General features: G+C 38.2%; 2 protein-coding genes across 4 annotated transcripts in view; both read left to right on the forward strand.

Moving 5' to 3' along the window:
* slc4a5a (solute carrier family 4 member 5a) overlaps nt 1-22,001 on the forward strand; it is a 42,344-nt gene that overhangs the window by 10,634 nt on the left and 9,709 nt on the right. For all 3 annotated transcript variants that reach the window (XM_086313454.1, XM_086313455.1, XM_086313453.1), the window contains exons 6-15: nt 4,729-4,881; nt 6,088-6,201; nt 8,470-8,525; nt 10,076-10,233; nt 10,327-10,414; nt 12,329-12,483; nt 12,785-12,913; nt 13,506-13,680; nt 18,392-18,525; nt 20,071-20,342. In XM_086313454.1, coding sequence (XP_086169580.1) covers nt 4,729-4,881; nt 6,088-6,201; nt 8,470-8,525; nt 10,076-10,233; nt 10,327-10,414; nt 12,329-12,483; nt 12,785-12,913; nt 13,506-13,680; nt 18,392-18,525; nt 20,071-20,342 — 1,434 coding nt within the window. The remainder of the gene's footprint in view (nt 1-4,728; nt 4,882-6,087; nt 6,202-8,469; nt 8,526-10,075; nt 10,234-10,326; nt 10,415-12,328; nt 12,484-12,784; nt 12,914-13,505; nt 13,681-18,391; nt 18,526-20,070; nt 20,343-22,001) is intronic.
* On the forward strand, nt 1,909-3,277 carry LOC147316916 (uncharacterized). The gene is made up of 2 exons (XM_086313458.1): nt 1,909-2,290; nt 2,423-3,277. The coding sequence occupies exons 1-2, from the start codon at nt 2,009-2,011 to the stop codon at nt 3,074-3,076; spliced, it is 936 nt and encodes a 311-aa protein (XP_086169584.1). The 5' UTR covers nt 1,909-2,008; the 3' UTR covers nt 3,077-3,277.

Genomic DNA, 22,001 nt, shown 5'->3' on the forward strand with positions numbered 1-22,001 from the left:
TTCCACTGAGACCATTTCTGATCAAGCTTCAGTGAATTGCAGATCTATCAGCTGAGTGTCTCCTGTGTCAGGTCTTTGTTGGATTTATTGCAATTTGTTCAGGACATGACTTTAGATACTGTTCAGCTCTGTTGTAGATAGTTGTTTTGGCCTGTAACTTCTTATTTTATATATTTATAGAAGAATAATCTATAAATGAATAAATACTGTAATAAAGCTAATAAATATCAAATATTTATTATATATACAATGTTTTCAGCTAATAGCTCTTTGGGATTCACCTTGTGTTTGCAAAAATTGGATTTTATGCCTGTCAAACTGTTTTAGCTTTGGAATTTTTCATAAATTCAACCAAAGAAATGGGAACAAACAAATAGTGACAGGCTGCTAGTAACAAACATAGATTCATCCCTTGAGTTAGGTCTGTTACCTAACTATTAGTGAAGTCTTTTTTATGCCTGAATTCAAAATTAAGTGTTAGATGACTTAGCTAAGAAAAAAAACATTCTTGTTAAAATGATCAGATACATAGACTGGGCTGAAAATGAGTGAAAAAGCAGACAATGGTTGAAGGGAAAAAACAGAGAACTATTGCCCAAGACAATTTTAAAATTAAAGGAAGAAGTAACCAAGTAAAACAGTCTGGCTTCTCTGAAGCAAAATGTAAAGAAGTGCCCACTCAAGATTATTGCACAGTACAGCATAGAAATCGTAGTTTCCTGAATATTTTTTCTTTACCATTTTCTGTGTTAAAGAGAACAGTTGGTGTGTTTCTGAAATTTTAAACACATTACTGGCCAAAATCTTTCTTCTTGTATCAATTTGTGTGATCTGGACCAACAGAAGACAACAAATTCACATGACACCACTTTTTATTTTGCGTCTCATACAAATTCATTTTAAGCTGTCCTTGTGTCATTTCACAATATTTTATCTCTGTATTCCCCAAGACATAACCTTAAATTACCCACACAGATAGATAAAAATGTCTTGTCAGTGGTGGTGAAGGCAGTAGCACACTTGACCCTGAATCACAGTGGCGCTGGTCCATTGTGCTGTCCTGTCCTCTTCAAATGTGATTTGATCTTGTTCTGAAATGATTACTTCACTTCCTTCCAAGGTGCTATTACAGTTTTTTACAGTCGCTAACAAGCGTTTGTCCAAACAGTTGTCACATTTGCAAAACTCTAAACACAATTAGCACAGGATCGGTCTGTTGTGGCCATACCATTCACACATTTCATGTCGTGTTCACCCAATATGCAGTCAGTGAACACATTTCCACAATGCTTACATTTTCTTAACAGACAAGTTATACCTCCCAACAAAACTATGGACTGTTCTTGTAGTATCTACGAATGTTAACACACAACATCCCACAATAGCAAAAACAATATTCCAAACCGTAGATACAGTATAAAAACCTCTGCCCCTGCAATGATATCAGTACAAAAACAATATCAATATCAAAAATATATCTCAGCTGTAAACAAACAAACAATTGAATAATTGACACACAGCTGATTTATGTTGGGTAAATTGGGCCAACCACAGCTTCTTCCATTCTGGCTTAGACTCAGTGGGGTTCATAAGGCAAGACCTTGAGGAGTGATGTTTTTGGAATCAAAAAAAAGACAAACACTGTAATGTCTGGTCGAGGAGGAGTAAGAGCAAGGGGCCCAGAGAGAAGAGCAGGCCCAAGGAGAGGGCAAGGTATAGGTGTAAGAATGCGTGGTGGTGGCATTCCAAGGGTTGCAAGAACAGTAGTCAGTGATGAAATCCGTGCCACTATCATTGACCATGTAATCAACCATGGTCTTTCACTAAGAGAGGCTGGTGAAAGAGTGCAGCCCAATTTGAGGCGGTCAATGGTTGCCTCCATTATACGCACCTTTCAACAAACCAACAGGTAAGTATTGCATTTTACATGGATTGTTCCTATTCTCACTTGACATGTCAATATGGTCATACAGTAATGCATATGTTGAATTGTCTGTCTTTCTAAAGAATGCAACGTCTTCCACCCTCTGGGGGAAGAGGAAAGCTCCTCAGTAATGATCAGGAGCTTGCCATTGTGGAAATGGTTACTGCAAATAATGCAATAAAACTGCGTGAAATACAAACCAGAATTGTGGCGGACCATGAGATATTCGACAATATCGATAGAATCAGCCTCACAACCATTTCGCGGACATTGTCCAAACATAGAGTGCGGATGAAGCAGCTCTACGCTGTTCCCTTTGAGAGGAACAGTGAGAGGGTCAAGGAGCTACGACGACAATATGTCCAGGTACAGTGTATATTCAATCCAATGTCCAGTTCTATAAGCTTTGCACTTTGCAAGTAGGTAACCTACACAATACTAGGTTACAGTACAGTATGGTATACAGTAATAACATGACTTACATAAACTTTGTTTCAGAGAGTTATGGAATTGGAGGCCAACCAGGCCCCTCATGAATTCATATACATCGATGAGGCAGGATTCAATCTGGCCAAAAGGCGTCGACGTGGACGGAATGTAATTGGAAAAAGGGCCACAGTTGATGTGCCAGGACAGAGAGGGGCAAACATTACCATGTGTGCAGCAATTGCAAATGCAGGATTACTCCTTCACAAATGTCAGGTTGGACCCTATAATACAGAGCGCTTGCTTGCCTTTCTCAATGATCTCCACCAGCGCCTGGTTCCAGAGCAGGGTCAGGAGGGTGAAAACATGAGGACCTTTGTAATTACCTGGGACAATGTGGCTTTCCATCACTCGCAAGCAATAACAACATGGTTTGAAGTCCACCCAAGACTGGTGAGTCTCTTCCTTCCACCCTATTCACCTTTCCTCAACCCCATAGAGGAGTTCTTTTCTGCATGGCGGTGGAAGGTTTATGACCATCAGCCACATGACCAGATGTCCCTCCTTGAAGCCATGGATGCTGGCTCCAGGGACATCACAGTTGACGATTGCCAAGGGTGGATCCGACATACCAGGCGGTTTTATCCCAGGTGCATCGACTTGGCTGACATCAGATGTGATGTTGATGAAAACATGTGGCCTAACCCTGAAGATCGCAGAGATTAGATGCAACTTTTTTGCCTTTTTTTAGCCCCCCTCCCCCCCTTTTTATCTTGGCTTTTTGCTGTTGTTTTTTTGTTCAGAATGCTCTTGTGTGTTTCATGGATATTTTGTTCACTGTAAGCAATACTGTAAAACTTTCTCTGTCCTATCATACCGTGTTTCTACTGTACCTCCTGTGGTAAACAGTAAAGAAACAAAAACTTGTTTGCTTTTTACTGGAATGCTTTTGAATGTGAACATTACTGTACATGTGGACATACAGTTACCAACCAAGACATTTCTGGTGTCAATATGGTGGATTGCATGTTTCGCATGCAAATACCTGTGACACTGAAACATAAAAGTCTATGCAGTTTTTGTAATGTCAATAATAGCCAGTATTTTGAAACCTGGTGTACTTTGATTGACTGCATGTACCTTGTGAAGTGAAAACAAGTGTTATTCTTTGACAGACTAATTTCATTTTGAGTCAGATTTATAGTGTTTTTGTACAGTTAGTGTGTGCAGAGAAAGATGTGTTCTAATTTTGAAATGAGGAGTTAGTATATATTTAACAAAGTGTATTTTTGGGAAGGATATTATCCATTTGGCCAATTGTGTTTTGTAGGTGTGGGTCTGTGTTAAGAGTTTAGAAAAAGTATCTGAAGTATGGGTAGGCGCTTGTTAGCGACTGTAAAAAACTGTAATATATCTGGGTTTTCTGTCTAGAGCTCAAATGCAGCAGGTTTGTGTGCTTTTTAGCACACTGTGATTTTTAAAATGAGCAAACGGTGAATGATTTTGACTAATTCGTTCTTGTCTTCTGCTTTGTATGAATATAATCTTTAATTAATTTGATCTCCTTGTTCATGCACAATAGCTGTCAGCCTTTCTCTCACTATGATAAAAAGCATCCTGCTGTTCATTTAATTGAACTTTTATGCAACTGCAGAGTCAGACAATTTTTATAGGGTTGATCAGGCTGAGACCATTGGTTTAATTTGGGTGGCACAGAAGCTGACGTCTTGTTAATTAAGAGCCAATTTTTTTTGGTCACTCATTCGCAAAATTCACTTGTGCGTGCATGACTACCATGTAGAAGCCCACCATAAGGAGTCACATTATAGTAAGCTTTTTGTGTAACTATAAATAGCTTTTTTATTGACAATTAAACATTTCCTTACTGTTTATAAAGCTCAAATGATAGATTTAAAACATGGCCATATGGTAATAAGAGTACATTTCTGCTGGCAATCATGCTTAAAATTTTACCAAACAACTAATAGTTGTTTGGTGGCCACTGGTCAGACTCCTAAGAGAACATGCAAATGATAATAGTGTACAGTCATACCACTTTGATAGGCACAAGCACAACCCGTTGTTCCTAAGTGGCATGAGCCAGTCTCAGGGGCAAATGAGACTGCGTCATTTTTTTACACTGAACAACAAGTTGCCATTTCAAATAACAAGTTAGACCATTTTAGATGTGGATGTAGACAGCATAACAGAACCATAGACGTATAATTTACACAGAAATTTATACTTATCATCAGTATATGCAAAGCATTCATTATATTACACGATAGCAGACTACAGTCAGTGTTATGAAACTCTTTTTCAACTCTAACTTCCAGTTAGGAACTCTTAAGATGTGAAATTTTGTGTCTCTTTTCTAGATGACATCATTGAGAGACAGATAGAGGAAGGCATGATATCTCATGATCTCAGAGAAAAGATCAGTTTTGTCCTGCTGAGGAAGCATCGACACCAGACCAAGAAACCGATCCACCGTTCCTTAGCTGACATTGGCAAGTCCAGCTCTTCTACCAGTGAGTGACCCAACTTGTGACACAGATTGACCTGCCCTGTGTAGCTCTGTGTGAATAATCCATGAGAGACCAATATTCTAAGTATAGCAGGGGTGGGTGATTAACTTTCTCAAGGGACCACATGATGAACCGAGACTGTTGGGGAGAGGCGCAGCAGTAAGCTGAACTCATTTCTGCTCAGTGTTAATTTTATCTCATTATAAACGACTACTAGTAAGAGTAGATGTTATAATTTGGCCATAATTGTGGCTCATTGGGAAAATTGATTGCTCATTCCTAGTCTACAGGATAACAGGTAGTTGACCTGCCAAAGTATTACATCAGCTTGAGTTTCCCCTGACTGATAATATTAAACACATTGTTGGAGAGCTAGCATTATGAAATGCCATCACATGAAACAACACTGTGAATCCCTAATTATAGCAATTCTTTTTCTTTGTCGTTGGCAAGGGCAAGGCAAGGCAAGTTTATTTGTATAGCACAATTCAACAACAATGTGATTCAAAGTGCTTTACAGAGACATTAGAAACAAAAACAAATAAAAAGCATGATTTAAAATTGATTAAAACAAGCAAACTAACTAACTAACTAATTAACAAACAAACAAACAAAACTATATAAAATCAAAACAGGTAAAATCAGAACAATAGATAAAATCAGTAGTTAAAATGTTAGTTTTGAAATTTAAGCTTAAAAGTGTGGATTTGGTTCTTTATTCAAATGCAGCTGAGAACAGGTGAGTCTTCAACCTAGATTTAAATGAACTGAGTGTTTCAGCTGATCTGAGGCTTTCTGGGAGTTTGTTCCAGATATAAGGAGCATAAAAGCTGAATGCAGCTTCTCCGTGTCTGGTTCTGACTCTGGGAACTGATAAAAGACCGGATCCAGATGACCTGAGGGATCTGGAAGGTTCATACTGGGTCAGGAGGCTTGGCTTCATTCTGGGCTGACATGTAATTTTGATGCTACTGAGAAATGAATTATGCATATATTTAACTCACTCACTGAATGAATGAATGAACACTCTTGAGTCAACAAGGCTCATATCCTCCACAGGGGACGTATTAATGTTTGATGAGTTAATTACCACTGTAGCATTTTCACATATCATCAAGACAGGACACATGGTGTTCAAGAAATCATAAAGCATCACCTCCAATCACTGATTCTGTTGTGTTTCTCTTCCTGCTTCCCTTCCCATGGCAGATCGGAATGTTGGACCCCGAGGTGGAACAGGTCCGGGGCAAATGGCCAACTTCAACAGGTCCACAGAGGACCTCCGAATAAAGCAGCAGCCAGCAGCCAACTATGGCCGCCTGCGTGAGTGTCAGGTTTTGGCTTGTGAAGCCGGTTGATGTTTTTTCAAAATAAAAGTCATTATATTTTTCCTTGTTTTAAGAGCACTGTGAAGAGTCAAAGCCTATATAACCATAATTGTATCATCCTACAATCTCCAAATAACACATTATAGTTTCACTTGTAGATTGCTGTTTAACATTTCTGCAGACTGAATAAATAAATTCAGGACACCAAGCTCAGATTGTTAGCTCATATTTACAGACCAATCAGTATCCTCTGAGCACATTTATGTACTCAGAGGATACTGATTTGTCAAAGCCATCTCTCCTAATTCTGGATTTTCATTCTAACACATGGAAAATTTGCTCTTTAGTGATTCTTGAGCATAAATAAGGACGGGAAAAAATAGACATTAAGAGTGACTACTTCATGACTGTCATGGGCTGGGTCTGTGACCCAGCATTTTGAGTTCATGATATATTGTTTATTTATGGGGAAATGTTAAGTTCTTGTTTTGTATTATTAGTTAGAACTTGAGGCTTCATGTTTTGCCATTTATCGTTTGGGTTTAGCTCATCTAGCTCCCAAAAAACCCCTAAGTGGTTCAGCCTTAGTGCTGTTATTGGATCCCCTCATTTCCCCTTTCCCTGGGTTTTGGTCCCACCTGCCCTTTGTGTTTCATGTCTCATGTGTCAATGTTGTTTGGTCTGCCTCATCGTGTTCTCCTGTTTATTTTGAAAGTCCAGTTTTCATGTCATTGTGTTTGAGTTTACATTTCCTGTGCATGGTTATGTTCATCCTTGTCAGCTGTTTCCTCATGTGTCTCGACTTCCCCTGATCACCTCATGTGTGTATTTAAGTCCTCTGTTTTCTATGTTTCGTTGTCAGGTTGTCTGTTTGCATCCCCATAGTGTTTTGTCATAGTTTACTCAGTGTTCATAGTTTTGTCATAGTATTTTCACTGAGTTTCTTAGTTCTTTAGTTTCTGAGTGTTCACAGTTTTCTTAGTTTTCATTTCAGCGTCTTTCAGTGTCTTTCAGTGTCTGCTTCTGGGTCCTGTAAACTAAACTTATCGGCGCACCCCGCCGTGACAATGACATCATATGGTGGCCTTCATAAGAGAATGAGATTGACAATATAGTGTAGATGAAACTGAGATGATGGGGAAAATGGTGGACAGGAGGGGAAAGCAGGTCAGAAAGCAATGAACTGAAATGACGCATTATTTCATTGATCAGTAAAATGCACACACATGCTGACACAAAAGTACTGTCAATAAATGACAGCTTTTTGGATTTTTAGAGGTATTTTTACTTTTTCAGTTACATGGATATCACATAGTGCACCATAGATAATTATCCTTCAGTGTAGTGAATGTATATCGTAATAGTATTGAGCCCCTGGATTCCCACCTCTAATGACAAGAATTATGGCTGCTGAAGTATTCAGCATATATATATATATCTATATATATATATCTATATATATATATATCTATATCTATATATATCTATATATATATATATATATCTATATATATATATATATATATATATATATCTATATCTATATATAGATATATATATCATAAAATACTTTTGATTTTTTAAAGATTGATTTCCAAGACTTACATCATCCTACAAGTTACACCCAGTGTGGTTAAACTGAAAGTGAAGGAAATGGGAAAAGTAGCACCAAAAGAACAAAAAATACAAAAGACAAACTGTTTCCTGATTTAAAATGATGATCTCCAAATACATTACAATGATCTACAACTTTGCAATACACTCTATACCAGAGGTGGCCAACTCCAGGACTCGAGAGCCGGTGTCCTGCAGGTTTTAGATGTGTCCTTGATCCATCACAGCTGATTTAAATGGCTACATTATCTCCTCAACATTTTTTGAAGTTCTCCAGAGGCCTGGTAATGAACTAATTATTTGATTCAGGTGTGTTGACCCAGGGTGTTATCTAAAACCTGCAGGACACCGTCTCTCGAGGCCTAGAGCTGGCCACCCCTGCTCTATACTATATACAATATACTACAGCCTTTACAACCTCACCACTAACTGTGACAAAACTAAAAACATACTTTCTGTCCTTACTTCCAAAATGCATGAACATCATAAAATAAGACTTTATGGCATCTGTAGTGCATTAGACTGTGAAGATTTACCCAATAGCTTTATCTCATAGAATTTATGTGCCAGTTATCAATTTCAGGCCTGAAATGATTCCAAGTAGGTGGATATAAAGAGTAATAACTGTATAACTGTCCCAACCTCGCAGGTCACGCCCAGAGCAGGAGTATGAATGATATTGCGGACACTCCAAGCACAGACCAGGTGAGTTATTACTGAAACCAGCTCATTACATTCAGTATGTCAGGGATACAGCCTTCACATGCGTAAGGCTTTTTAAAAGTGTGTTTTATAGTTGTGTGGCTTTGGTTTGATCCTGACAATGACCAAATTCATGTTCCTGTCTTTTCTACTGGCAAATGTCTATCTGCCTGCACTGAGGGAATCTCTGGAGGATACATTTATTTCCACTCTGTTGCCTTTCATGATTGGACAGATTGCCTACCAGTAAGGCATTTCATTGTATTGAATTGCTGTTTCTTCATCGCTCATCAATTTTTCATTGCACCTGCTCGCTGAGGTGACATCAAGTGACAGAGAGAGTGTGCAAACACATAATTCACTCATTAGTGAAGCTGATGCAGTAATGGGAGTTAAACCTGGTGACGCATGCCAGTGCCGCTGCAAAGGCGTGCTGATGTCGCTTCAATTAGGCTACAGGGCTTTGTAACTGACAAGTCAGATTATGTGTCATTCACTGGGAGGGATCGTGTAAAAAAAAAAAAAAGAAATGAATGAGAATTTAAAGGGTGCTATGTGGGCCACAAAATTTGTCTGTGACAGTCGGCAGGGGGGCCAGCACTGGTTGTCCGGTTCCGAGGGCTCTACTTATCGTTTGGCTAGCTGTTCAAATTCTATTTTGAGGTCTACATTGGTCGCATGTGACAACGGACAAGCGATTGTTCATTTTGTTACAGTGTGTATTTGTGCTTGTGTGTGCCACATTTTCTGTGTCGATATTGAGCTGGCACTGAGAAAAAGATGGATTTCACTGTCGGTCCATCAGTCCACGTGCTTTGCTCTCACGTGGAGCCACAGATTCGGGTTATGTGTTGTTGAAAAGGCTCTCCACTACTCTGTGTTATTGTGCATCAGTCCAATTTCCTGCCACACCTTTAGATGTAATCAAACAGGTCAGACTGGTTCACCATTTTGGGTCACAGGCAATTGTTTTCCCTCTCTGATTGTTTGTGTGCATTTCTTTAAGGATTTTATGCACACTTAACTACACAGGATTGTATTTAAAAAAGGTCCTCCTGGGCTAATCTGCCGGGTTTTGAGAGACTGTAATGACAGAATGAAACTTTAATGATCCCTGTAGGTAGATCCAATCACTACACCTACCAACACCGTCACAATAAAAGCACACGTCTCAGTTACAGCAGTCTTTGTCTTAACATCCTCCTAACTGAAAAATGACTTTATAAGATAAACTTAAACAGCTGGTTCAGTATTATTATATTATTTTCAATTTGGTGTCATACATGAGAGAATAGAAGACTAATACATTTTTTAAAGTTACATAAATGATTTTGTAAGAAGTTTATTTTCTGTATGTTCAGTTTAAACTATGAGAGCGCGACAGTAATACGTATAGGAAATTGAAGATTGCCACAAGATGCAAAAACAAAACAATTAAACATGTAAAATGAAATATGAATACCTCAGAGCAAAGTCTATAACATGTAGGAATTACACATATTCTACCATGCCGACACGATAATGCTGGACTGCGTTCTCCCTTTTTTCTGTAGTTGAAAAATAAATTCATGAAGAAGATCCCCAGAGACGCGGAGGCTTCCAATGTCTTAGTGGGCGAGGTAGACTTCCTCAACAAACCTTTTGTGGCGTTTGTTCGCCTGGCCCAAGCTACAACTCTAGGAGGTCTAACAGAGGTCCCTGTTCCCACCAGGTAAAAATCCCTACAATATGTCATTGCCCGCCAACCAACAACAAACATCTGCAGTCCCAGAACATACCTCACATTTGTTTCCTCACTCTACAGATTTCTGTTTATTCTGCTGGGGCCCCAAGGAAAGGCCAAGTCCTTTAATGAGATCGGCAGAGCAATAGCAACTCTAATGGTGGATGATGTAAGTGCCTGTCACTGTGTGTTAAAATCCTTCCATAGCATGCGTTCTTCATTAGACTTGACAATCTGACGCTGACATTTCTCAGGAAACCTGAGCAAAGATAAATATAAAGATTCTTCACAGTTCCTTTAAAGGACATGTTCAGCGTTCACTGGCATGTCCAGCATTATGTTTGGAGTACGTCTGGAAGTGATGTTGATTGTTAAGCATCAGCTATAAGTGGGGTTTCTATTTGGATAATGAGTCGTTAATTGTTTTCTAATGGCAGCAGTATTCTCTTCCCTGAAAACAGTTTGAGCTGTTATTCTGTGTTGTGTCACTAAGTTACTGTGTGTCATTTTAATAGCAGATACAAACAGTAAGGAAGTGACAGGCTGTTATTTTAAAAGAGTCCGAGTGCAAAAGAAGCACATTTTCCATCCACAATTAAAACATGATTATAGGTTTGTGGCTGGTAATATGAAGCTGACCTATTATTGAATATTGACAATTATTATGTGGCATCTCAATAGGAGTTCAATCTCTCCTCTAGTGCCACACTGACAAGGCAGTGCTGGTCAAATTTAAGAGCAGAACATGTTTATGTGTAACGCTTTATTTAAACCTGTTCAAAAACCAAGATTAGGTCAGCAGCTGTCAGTCTCTTCCCGTAATACAGACAATATTCCATTAAGTAAAAACATTCAAATTCCTACTTTAGTAAAAAACAAACAAAAAAAACAACAACTTTTTATTAAACTAATTGTTTCATCAATTATTTTTATAACTTAATTTGTTAAGTAATACATGTCTTAACAGTACCAGTCAAGATATTGGACATTCACACCTATGGGTACACAGCTCTGCCACCACACAGCTGCAGCTGTCATGAAACTCTATGTATGCGTCATTGCAATAGCATGATTGGCTCATATTAACAGATTTCTACTGAGGATTCTTTGAGTGCCATGCTTCTCTCCTACAGGCTCTCATGTTCAGTTATTAGGCTTAACTTTGATGACTTTGACCATGTCCTGTCCTTTCAGTAGAACAGTTTGTGCAGTTGATAATTATTATTTGCTGTAAAGAACTGAATTTACTCAATAATAATAACTAGCATTAGCATTAACCTCTGATTGGTGCTAAACATTAGCATGTTTAACTAAGACGGTGAGCATTTACACCACTGCACCGGCTAGATTTAAGCATGTTAATGTAGTCATTGTGCTTATGTTAGCGTTCTCTTACACAGAGTCAATAGTGCTGGTTATACACACATTCATTGACTCTATAACATTAGCATTACAGTCAAACTGTATTGCTAATTTTTCGTAATCTTCTTAATGGCAAAATGTCCTTTTGCTTGAAGTTGTTTTACTACTGTATGTGCCAACAACTAACTGTAAAGCATCTGTCCTATGTAGAAAATAGCCTGTGCAGTCATTAGCTTGATTTAACTCAACCAAAAAACATGGCAGCACCGCGAAAAAGGGCTCTGACGCATCTAATGACTGTTCTACAGATCAAAACCAAGTTATTTGAAGTGTAGTTAGATGGAGAAAATCAATAAAGTACCACATCTACTATTTGTAAAAGATTTCTGAATGGGGCCAGTGCCCATTAGAACATTTTCACTGCCAATTAGAACCACTGCTTGATTTTTTTCCCCCTGTTGTTGATACAGCCTTATTTAGAAACATATAATGCTTGTGCACACTAATCTCTATGGGCATGATTAGTGGCTGACTGGCAGTTATTCTTGAATTGAATCCAGCTGAGGACAGATGTCAATATAGCCTTAACAACCAATGTTCAATATGTCTCCATCAAAGGTGACAGGCAAACACAGCTTATTAGGGCAGTACATACTTATTACTATTACCAAGAGAAAGCGTAAAACCTTTTCTTTTATTTCTCTGTCTTCCTCCCTCCCAGCTCTTCAGTGACGTAGCCTACAAGGCAAGAGATCGGGAAGATCTTATTGCAGGAATAGATGAGTTTCTGGACGAAGTGATTGTGCTTCCACCTGGGGAATGGGATCCCAAAATCCGCATTGAGCCGCCTAAGAAGGTTCCCTCGGCTGACAAAAGGTTGGGGATGTCTAACCGCCTGAGTAATACATATAAAGGTCAAAAAGCTGTAGTTGAACAATGAGCGATGTGCCAAGAGCAATTGCAAACTATACTAAAATCCTTTAGGTCGAAATATCGAGTTACAGAAAATTAAAATGTTCTCTGAAAGAAAGGGTGAAATTGTGCCTTTCAGTCAGCAAGTACCAGTTTGCAAGGTTGAAACAGCTTATAGACAGACCATTCGAGTGAATAAATATATGTGAAAAAAGTTTAAATCTCATATTTGCTCACATGTGTGGCATGTACGTGTCCTTTGCAGGAAGTCAGTCTTTTCCCTAAATGAGCTGGGACAGATGAACGGCACAGCTGGCGGAGGTGGAGGCCTGGCAGAAGACGAGGAGATGCCAGTTCAGCATGAGCTTGGAGAGGAGCTGGCATTCACTGGACGGTAGGCAGCCCGGGCCTTCACATGCGTATACAAGCAGACTCTGGGAATTTGAATATGGCCTTATCAAAATTTGGCAGAATGGGCAAGTTATTTAAGCACACCTGTCCTAAAAAAATGCCGATACTTCCTTATAAGTAGCGTGGCTGTAGGTACAAAAGTTAAACTAATGTAAAATGGACAGTATTGGATTGCCAGTTTCAGCTGTGCCTGCAAAAAGAAAGAAACAAAGAAAATGGAACATTCCTTGTCTTGTTTTGTTTCAGAGTAGAAAATGTTCTATAAAAGGATAAATATGGCTTTATCCAAATCCAATTTGCCAATGATAGCCTGAGAGAGTAGGTTTCAGTGGTAAGTAGTGCTTACACTTTGTCAAAGTCAAAGCACAGAAGTGACTTTTTAAACTTGGAGAAAATAGACTTAAAAGCGAAAGCAGTGACCTCTCCTGCCTACAAGTATAGATGTCAAATCACTGTGTAAGTGATTCATGGATATAGTCTCTGCTTTCTTGCTTCAGAGAAAATACTGTGACATGCTGAGAGGCGGAGTGTGTGAAGCATCCTAACCAACTGTGTCGGTTGTTGTTGTGCAACAGGTTCTGTGGGGGTTTGTACTTGGACATAAAGAGGAAATTGCCATGGTTCCCTAGTGATTTCTACGAAGGGTTCCACATTCAGTCCATCTCCGCTGTGCTTTTCATCTACTTAGGCTGCATCACCAATGCCATCACCTTTGGTGGGCTCCTTGGGGACGCCACTGACAATTACCAGGTGATGCCGAGTGCCGTAATAACGATTTGTACATTTGGAGAAAGCACTGTTTGAAGTGCATTGCAGCTACTACCTTGCTGGAAAGAAAATTCGAGCTACCCAGATTGATAGTAAGCATCGAAAACAAAGCATCGTTTATTTAAATCACAGCATTTGTGACAATTGCTCAAAATCACCAGGGAAACAGCTGTTTGTGGCTTGTAGCCGTCTCTTGTTTGTTATTTCCCTTCTGTCTGTGGACTGCTATGGGATGAAAATAGCATTAGACTTAATCAGTGATTTGAACAATAAATCTTTATTTTTGTAATTTATTATAGATCCTAAACAAGCCCAAACAGATGGGGCAAAATCACAAGCTCACAGTTTTTGACATAAAAGGGGCCAATTAAATCCAGTAGGTGCCATTTCTGAAATCGTCGGGGTCTTAATCCTTTTCCCGAAGTATCAAAGCCTGGTGGGAGTTTCAACCTCATTAACTTGTTCATTAAAACAAGTCATCCTCCAAGCCAGCCCATAGCTTTGTTAAGTTTGAATCAAAATATCAGAAACATACACATGTCATATTTGACATCTCTCTGCTATTAGCATGTTGCTGTGCCTGTGTAGTTCATGCTGTTCTGCCTTTTTCTCTCAGTCCTTCTTTCTATGAGTTTGATCTTGAATCTCTTAATCTTTTTACTAACTATATACAAAAAGTTCTGTATATTGTTGCCTGTGTTCAACAGAGTAAATGCAATAACATTAACTGGTGTTATTTAGGGGAACTGAATTGTGATTTTTGTTTTTGAGAAGACATTTCATTTATTTGTCATCATGATGTTTTTTCCTCAAAGCAGACGTTTAGAGATTTCCTGTAATTTCATTGCAGATAATCAGATTATTTTTGATGTACTTAGCTAACGTCACTTTAAACCCCTTAATAAAGTTCCTTAACAAGGAAGGCAGAGAGCCTTTAAGTCTAGACAGGGACTGAACTCCAACTGAGTACAATTCCACAGTAAGTAAACATTACATTGTTAAAAAATCGTAAAAATGGTGGAGCTGCTATCTGACCGGTAGAAAGCTTCTGACAAACATTTTTTTTCTGTTTCTCGTCTCTTGTCGTTTGAATATAGAAATGCTCTTTATATATGAGGAGAAACATCCTTTTTAATTTATAGTGATGGCATTAATGATACCCTATAGGAATAAGAGGTTATCATATGTTTTTATGTTTTCAAATTTCTTGTTGCGACTGGAGAAAAGTTGATCTTGCAGGGAGACTTAAGGTAAGTGACGTCTGTGTGGGCCTGGAGACTGCACCTTGCTTTGATTGCTTTAATTGTCCATGATTTTGATGAACCTGGTTGTAAAAAGTCTTTAAAAAATAATTTTAACATTTTGATGGCTGGCAACAAGACATATTTACTAACATTAAGTTTTCAACAATAACACAGTCACATTAGTTAAAACACAGAAAACAGAACGCCTTTAGAAGAGCACAGTGAGACCAGATAAACAGAAACACTGGCTGTGATGTCACTTGTCATGTCGGCACAACAAGACGCAGATGAATGATTTTCTGTGTTTTTGTTCTGGCTCCCTGTGAATGAGGAAACAGCTGCACTTTGGCCTTCTGGTGGTCACAGAACCTGGTGGAAAATTCTGCAATGTATGTTTTATGTTATGCTATGAAAGCGAGTGATGCTGTCAGCACTGCTGTTTGACAGCATTGGCCATGAATTATTTAATATTACTGTAGATCCACCGTTATTGTTCTGATCTGTCAAGATGGCTCAGCCTTCAGATTTTTTTTATTATTGTTAAAAAAAATCCACAATATCTGATGTAATGCAGAGTTATAAGAGTGTAAAAAAACAACTTAACTGTAATTATGTATCTTCAATCTTGCAGGAATGTACAGTACAGTGGAACAGCAAAAACCTGACACATGTGGCCCTTCAGTTGATGCAACTGTTGTTCACTGAAGCCTCATTAGAAATGGTCTCAGTAGAAAGGTGGCTTTAAGAAGCCATTGAAAACAGGAAGGTATACAGAATTACACGAGAACTGGAAATTCAGTGGCAACGCATCTTATGTCATTATAAATCCAAATTCAAATCATTCTCCTTTTAATATCCAGCCATTTGTAAAACACAGTGGAGGCTCTGTCATGGTTTGGAGCTATATTTCAGCCAGTGGTGTTGATGAAAATATGAATGCAGACAAATGCCGTCTGATTTTGATTCACCATCTTCACCATGATAGTGATCCCAAACACCGCCTGTCCAAGCATACTTAGAAGTGCACAATGGAATAATGTCAGCCATGGATTGGCCTTACTGGAACATTGTTAAGGCAGTGTGGAATCATTTTAAGAGAAAATTGAACAAAAGGAACAATATCCAAAGAAGAGCTTTCAGTGTCCTTGAACAAACCTGGAGAACCGTTCCTGAAGACATTCCAGGTTAAACTATCAGATCTTAATGTCAGCTAATCACATCAGTAGTTCAAGCACCAAAAAATAGCAGAAAGAAGAATGATCCCTGCTATTCCCCTAATCAGTAGTTAGGCCAATGTGCGGAGGACAGATTTCCAGGTTACCTGGAATGTTAACTGGTGACCTTTAGTGATAATTGAGTAGTGTTTCAATAGAGAGGAAAATTAGAGTTACAGAACAATTCGTATGTATTTCAAGATGAGTGTCTCATAGATGAGTCTACTGTCGATGCATCCACTGGCCATTGAAGCGGAGCAGCAAGCGCAGGCAACACATGTAAACACAGGCAAGTAGCAGCAGTAGATTAAAATCAATGGGTGTCTGTTCAGGAAGTTCGAGCATAATTTGCGTGTCATGTTTATGAAGTTAGGTAAGATACATATTAAGTCTTAAGCTCTACGCAGCTAGTTTGTCATGTCAGTGACACAGTTTTCCTCTGTTTAATTTAGTTTGTCTATAATTAGATAATCTACTTCAGTGCGTCATGGTGTTATGTGAGAGAAACTACAAAACACCATCATCAGTTACATTTTGCTGCACAGTCATAATACAGTGATTCTGTTATTTCATTAATGTGAACCTCTCCTCACTGGAGTATTTGGCTTTGTAAATAGAGTCCACTGCAATGAGGTCAGAATATTCAAGATTCGTTATTGTTTATAAATATCTATACACCAAAATTATATTGCACTCAAGACTGACTCAATAAACTATGGAACTCCAGAGTGTTCAATGACAAAGTGAACAAATTTTACTTTAAATTCTTGAAATGTATTAAAATTATTATTAATATATTTTAACTAAAAAGTACAGTTTTTAATTGGCTCTGATCTGGAAAGTATAACAACAATGACAAGTATTCCTCTTTGGATTTTTATGGATGTAACCCTTTTATTATATGCGTGCTTTATCTTTAGACCTGTATATAATTTGTATGAGGGGTTCAGTGGCGGAAACCGATATTACTGTCCTTTATGTGGACAAACATCCTAATCTCTACAAATTTTCAATATGAAGGTTTTGGTTTCACATAGGAATCTTAAATTCTATTCTATTTTATAATTAAATTCTAACTTGAAATGGGGTTTCTGTGACTGAACTAATCTCCTACTCACTGTAACTCCTCCACTGTCTCCTTTTGTCTTTATAATTATTATTATTTATTTATTTATTTTTTTGTCTTGTTTTGTTTTGTTTTTACTTTTTATGATTACTCTACAATGTCCTTTAAGTACTTTCTGTTTGTTAAAAAGGAAAAAATGCTAATAAAAAGAGATTTGCAAAAAAAAAAGTACTGTTTTTAAATTTAATGTTGCAGAAACAACAAAATAATTTCTAGCGCTCAGTGGATCTGCGCTCGACAATGCAGCCTAGGCGGAGTAGTCGAACGCAGATCCACTGAGCTCTCAACACAGACAGCATCGTCAGAAGAAAAGTTGATAAAATAAATTAAACATTTTGTATTGTTCGATACATATGTGTACCGAACCGAAAGCACTGTATCGAACGTGTATATATATATATATATATATATATAAGAGAGCTTGTGCTGGGATGCCATCTGGTCCAGCTGCCATCCATGTGTTGTCTGTGAAGGTTCTCAGTCATCCAGGTCATCGTAGTCAAAGGAGCTTGCAAAGTAAAGCGTCTGGACTTCTTTAAGTTGCTTGAAGACGTTTCACCTCTCATCCGAGAAGCTTCTTCAGTTCTAAGTTAGAACGGATGAGAGGTGAAACGTCTTCAAGCAACTTAAAGAAGTCCAGACGCTTTACTTTGCAAGCTCCTTTGACCATCCATGTGTTGATTTTTCTGACATGTTCTAGTTCATTGTGAGCTGTTCTCTTTTTTCTTGTTAAGCATCAATATCTTTGCACCACACAAAAACAAACTGTCATTGACAAAAACACAGGTCCAGGCAGAAATAACTCCAGATTAGTGCTTTGACTTGCCTATATTGCTTCCCTGTGAAGCCTTTTGCATTATGTCTAATGCTCTCAAACACAGCAGTTGCTATCACCTTTCTCCCACCAACACACAAAGAAGTCTTTGTTTTTTTGTTACTCTGCTCTCCTTCTCGTCTTGAATTGCTGTCTTAATCAGCAACAGAACACTTTGCGATTTTTAGTCACCTGTTAATTTCACAAATTGGTGTGGGAATCTCATTCCACAGCAGCACTTATTTCAACCCTATTACCTCTCTTTCTCTCTGTCTCTCTCTCTCTTTGCCAACAGGGTGTGATGGAGAGTTTCCTGGGTACAGCCCTGGCTGGTTCTGTCTTCTGTTTCTTTGGTGGTCAGCCCCTCATCATCCTCAGTTCCACTGGACCCATCCTCATCTTTGAAAAGCTGCTGTTTGAGTTCAGCAAGTGAGCTGCTTTAGAGCATAGTAGATTTATATACTGGGAAGGTTCATGTTCTGAAGAGACCTCAGTAATGTCAGGAGTAAACATCTCATCTCACCACATTATTATGTTTACGGTTTGCATTAAAATCATTTTAGGTTGAAGAGTTTCAGTTGAAATGCTATGTGCAGTATGTGGGAGCATATGTATGGCTTTATTTACTTCAGGCTGAATGCAAATCCAAATTTCTGAAATGCTGCAGAAAGAAGAAGATGAAGAAAAAAAGGATTAATGCCTTGATTCTAATTTGCTGGTTACTTTAACCAGAAAACAGCCAGAGAAGCGCTTTTGCCATTCTGATCTTTGCTCTGACTGCAGTTCTGCTGAAGTAATGAGTTCAGCTACCATTAAATACCAACCCTCAAATCCACTTTGCAATCACTTGTACTTACCTCAATTTATATTGACAGCCCTGATACCACAGAGTATAAATGTAAACACAGCCTGCTACATAGTGTTTGTACTGAAACAGTGAACTATTTTTAAGTGTGAACAAAAACAAAATGTTAACCAAAAATCAAACTTTCTTTATTGTCACTGTGAAAAATTCCAAGAGGTATATTTGTTTATACGAAATATTTGTTTGCATGAAACAAACTAGGTCAAGTAGATGACATCCCAGCCTGATACATACTGATGCGCCCAAAAATACCAGCGCTTTAGCTGGTGTTGTATTTTTCTGAGGATTCTGCAAAATGTGGTCCTATACAGAGCCAGCGTTCCAGAGACAGCTTTGAGATTTCAGTATGTTAGTTTGTATGTAGAGGGTTTGTTAACAAGACAGCATGACAGATGTGAAAAATGCAGTCACCTGTATTTAAAGGTGAGATAAAGATTGACAATGAGTGTGATCCGATGCCTTCGTGCAGATGATGCATGTAATAATGTAGTAATCGTTGATAAACGCTCATGGGTCAGAATATCAGCTTGTTGATGGCCATTAGGGCTGGCGTGATGCAGTGACACAGTGGTCCTTCTCAAAGATTAAATAACATTAGTGGGCTTCCACATGAATGCTTATCTAATTTTATCACATTTAACTGTGTAAAAACTGAATAAACTTGGAAAAACAATCAACAGTTTAAATATACAGAATTATAACCAGTTTGAATGTAATAAATTAAAAAAAACATTAATTAAAACTTTTTTAAACTTGTGTAGATTTAATTGTGGAAAGAATTATAATTATATGCATGCAAAGTATATATGCATGATAATAGATCTATTTTGTGCATGTGACTGATAAGATGATGATATAAAGAAGGAAGGATAAGAAGTCCAAACCGAGTCCTTCTTGTTTAGTTGGTGATTTTGCTCGCACATATCATGTGTTTGATGACTCAAGCCTTGATATTTGTCTGTAAACACTCCAAGCACGGTTGTTTTTCCCCATCAAGCTGCTCTATATTCACAGATAATGTACTGTTTGCACAAAACTGGACATCTTTGTGTTCTGTGCCTAAATTCATCATTGCTCCCACCTGTTTTTCTGACCTGTCGCTTCCACAGGAGCAACAGCATAGATTACATGGAGCTGCGTCTGTGGATCGGCATGCACTCGTGCCTACAGTGTTTCATCCTCGTAGCTACAGATGCCAGTTACATCATCAAATACATGACGCGTTTTACTGAGGAGGGCTTCTCCAGCCTTATATCCTTCATCTTCATTTCTGATGCCATCAAGAAGACGGTGGGCGCCTTCAAATATTATCCCATCAACACAGACTTTAAGCCCGACTATGTCACCACCTACAAGTGCGAGTGCCTGGCCCCAGACCCGAGTGAGTTCACCCCTTGACTCAGGGATAGAGAGAAAAGGGGGATTATTAGTCTCATTGGACTGACATGACAGGCACATTACAGAAGCAAACGCATGTGTGTGTTCACTTTATCAACAGCTTTATTTGAGAATGCCGTCAGCTTTAATGTCTTGACTTCATTGGTTTAATTATTACTTATGACAATATGTGAATAAATGCAGTACAGCAAACTAAATAACTTTAATTATGCATAGGGCTCATGATAGGGTCATGAAGCAGGATTTATTAACAAGATCTGTTGATTGTTGACAAGAAAAGAAATTATCACTCAGTGTTATTGTGAATTTTATTTATCTCAGCTTTGGTACTTATTTCACAGTTAAAATATTTAAACTAATTTCTCACGTATATCAGAAAAAAGATTTCAAATGAATGGCTGTCGAGGTAATAATGCGCATCAGTTTTTAGTCGATCAGGTAATAATGAAACGTTTGCCTGCTACAAAGAAATGTTAGATCTTTTTTTTTTGTCCACTGGTTTCCTTTGCAGTATTTGCTCACTGACAGAGCGTTCACTTTAATGGCATACATCATTAATGTGTCTCCTAGCAGATGCCTATTTTAAGCTGCTACCAGTCCACATTATTTAGCACACCGAAGATTAAATTATACTGTTTTAGCTGTTTTTGACCATCTATAGCTGTACAGGCATATCAAGCATATGTTGGAGGCAACTTATTACAACTATTAACATCACACAGAGAGGACTGACAAATAACTACACTATAATAGGTCTGTGGATGTCTTTGTCATCATTTCTTTATAACCATACTTGTGATGATATCTGGAGTAGAGTTATAATAGTTTTGTATTTTCTAATTACTATTTATTTTTATTTCATTTTCACCTTTTGGTTGCGATTTAGTGTAGTCATTTCAGCAGTATTGTTATTGTTTGAAAATGCAAAGTTTTAGTTTCCGTTTTAGTCTTTATAATTAGTATTACTGTCTGGGGGAGGCAGACAGGGGCGCCACCGGGAAGGGGTTGGGGTGGTGGCGGTCCTATGTTGGTAATAATGTAATAAGTTTGCAGAAAAGCTGGTGCCAATCCATGGACAGATCACTGGTGCATCTCAATGCCAACACAGAGACAGGCAACAGTTCACACTCTTACCTGATCCAACACTTATCTGTCTTTATTGAATAAGTTTCATCAATCAGTCAATTAAAGCAGATTTTTATGCATTTCAAAATCTTAATTGTTTTTTATATGTACCTATTTTCAGTGATATCAGCTATAATAGCAGGAAATTAACTAGGCATATCATTCTTTTTTTCTGTTTTTGCCATCTTTTTCAAGTAACCTACATTTGACAGCAGCATAATGAAAATGGAAAGTTCTGTTTTCGGTGTGCCACCCCAATATGTTTGGTGCCCCCCATATGGCCACGCCTACAAAACAAATCTGGAGCCCCCCCGATGTAAGAGGCATGATTTAGGAAAATCAGTACAGGTATTGCAAGAAAATACAAGCAACTTTTTAACCCTCTCAGGCTCAAATTAAACTTTTTGTTGCTAATGCACAACCAAGTCCTGCAGTGGTACTTCTGAGTAATCAGGTTGTTAGTTTTTAACTGTTGCAAATCGGCAACGCCTGCCTTGAGAGGGTTAAAAGCGGTTGA

This window comes from Aulonocara sp. 'chitande type north' Nkhata Bay, linkage group LG12 (genome assembly GCF_057382095.1).
Source record: "Aulonocara sp. 'chitande type north' Nkhata Bay isolate Kocher_YH1m ecotype deep benthic linkage group LG12, A_spYH_male_GT1.1, whole genome shotgun sequence".
Taxonomy (NCBI): Eukaryota; Metazoa; Chordata; class Actinopteri; order Cichliformes; family Cichlidae; genus Aulonocara; species Aulonocara sp. 'chitande type north' Nkhata Bay.

Excerpts from the sequence above, each read along its gene's own strand:
- LOC147316916 (XM_086313458.1), top strand. The coding sequence starts at position 2,009 with ATGCAACGTCTTCCACCCTCTGGGGGAAGAGGAAAGCTCCTCAGTAAT. Across the intron at positions 2,291-2,422 it reads TACGACGACAATATGTCCAG|AGAGTTATGGAATTGGAGGC; the intron begins GTACAGTGTATA and ends ACTTTGTTTCAG.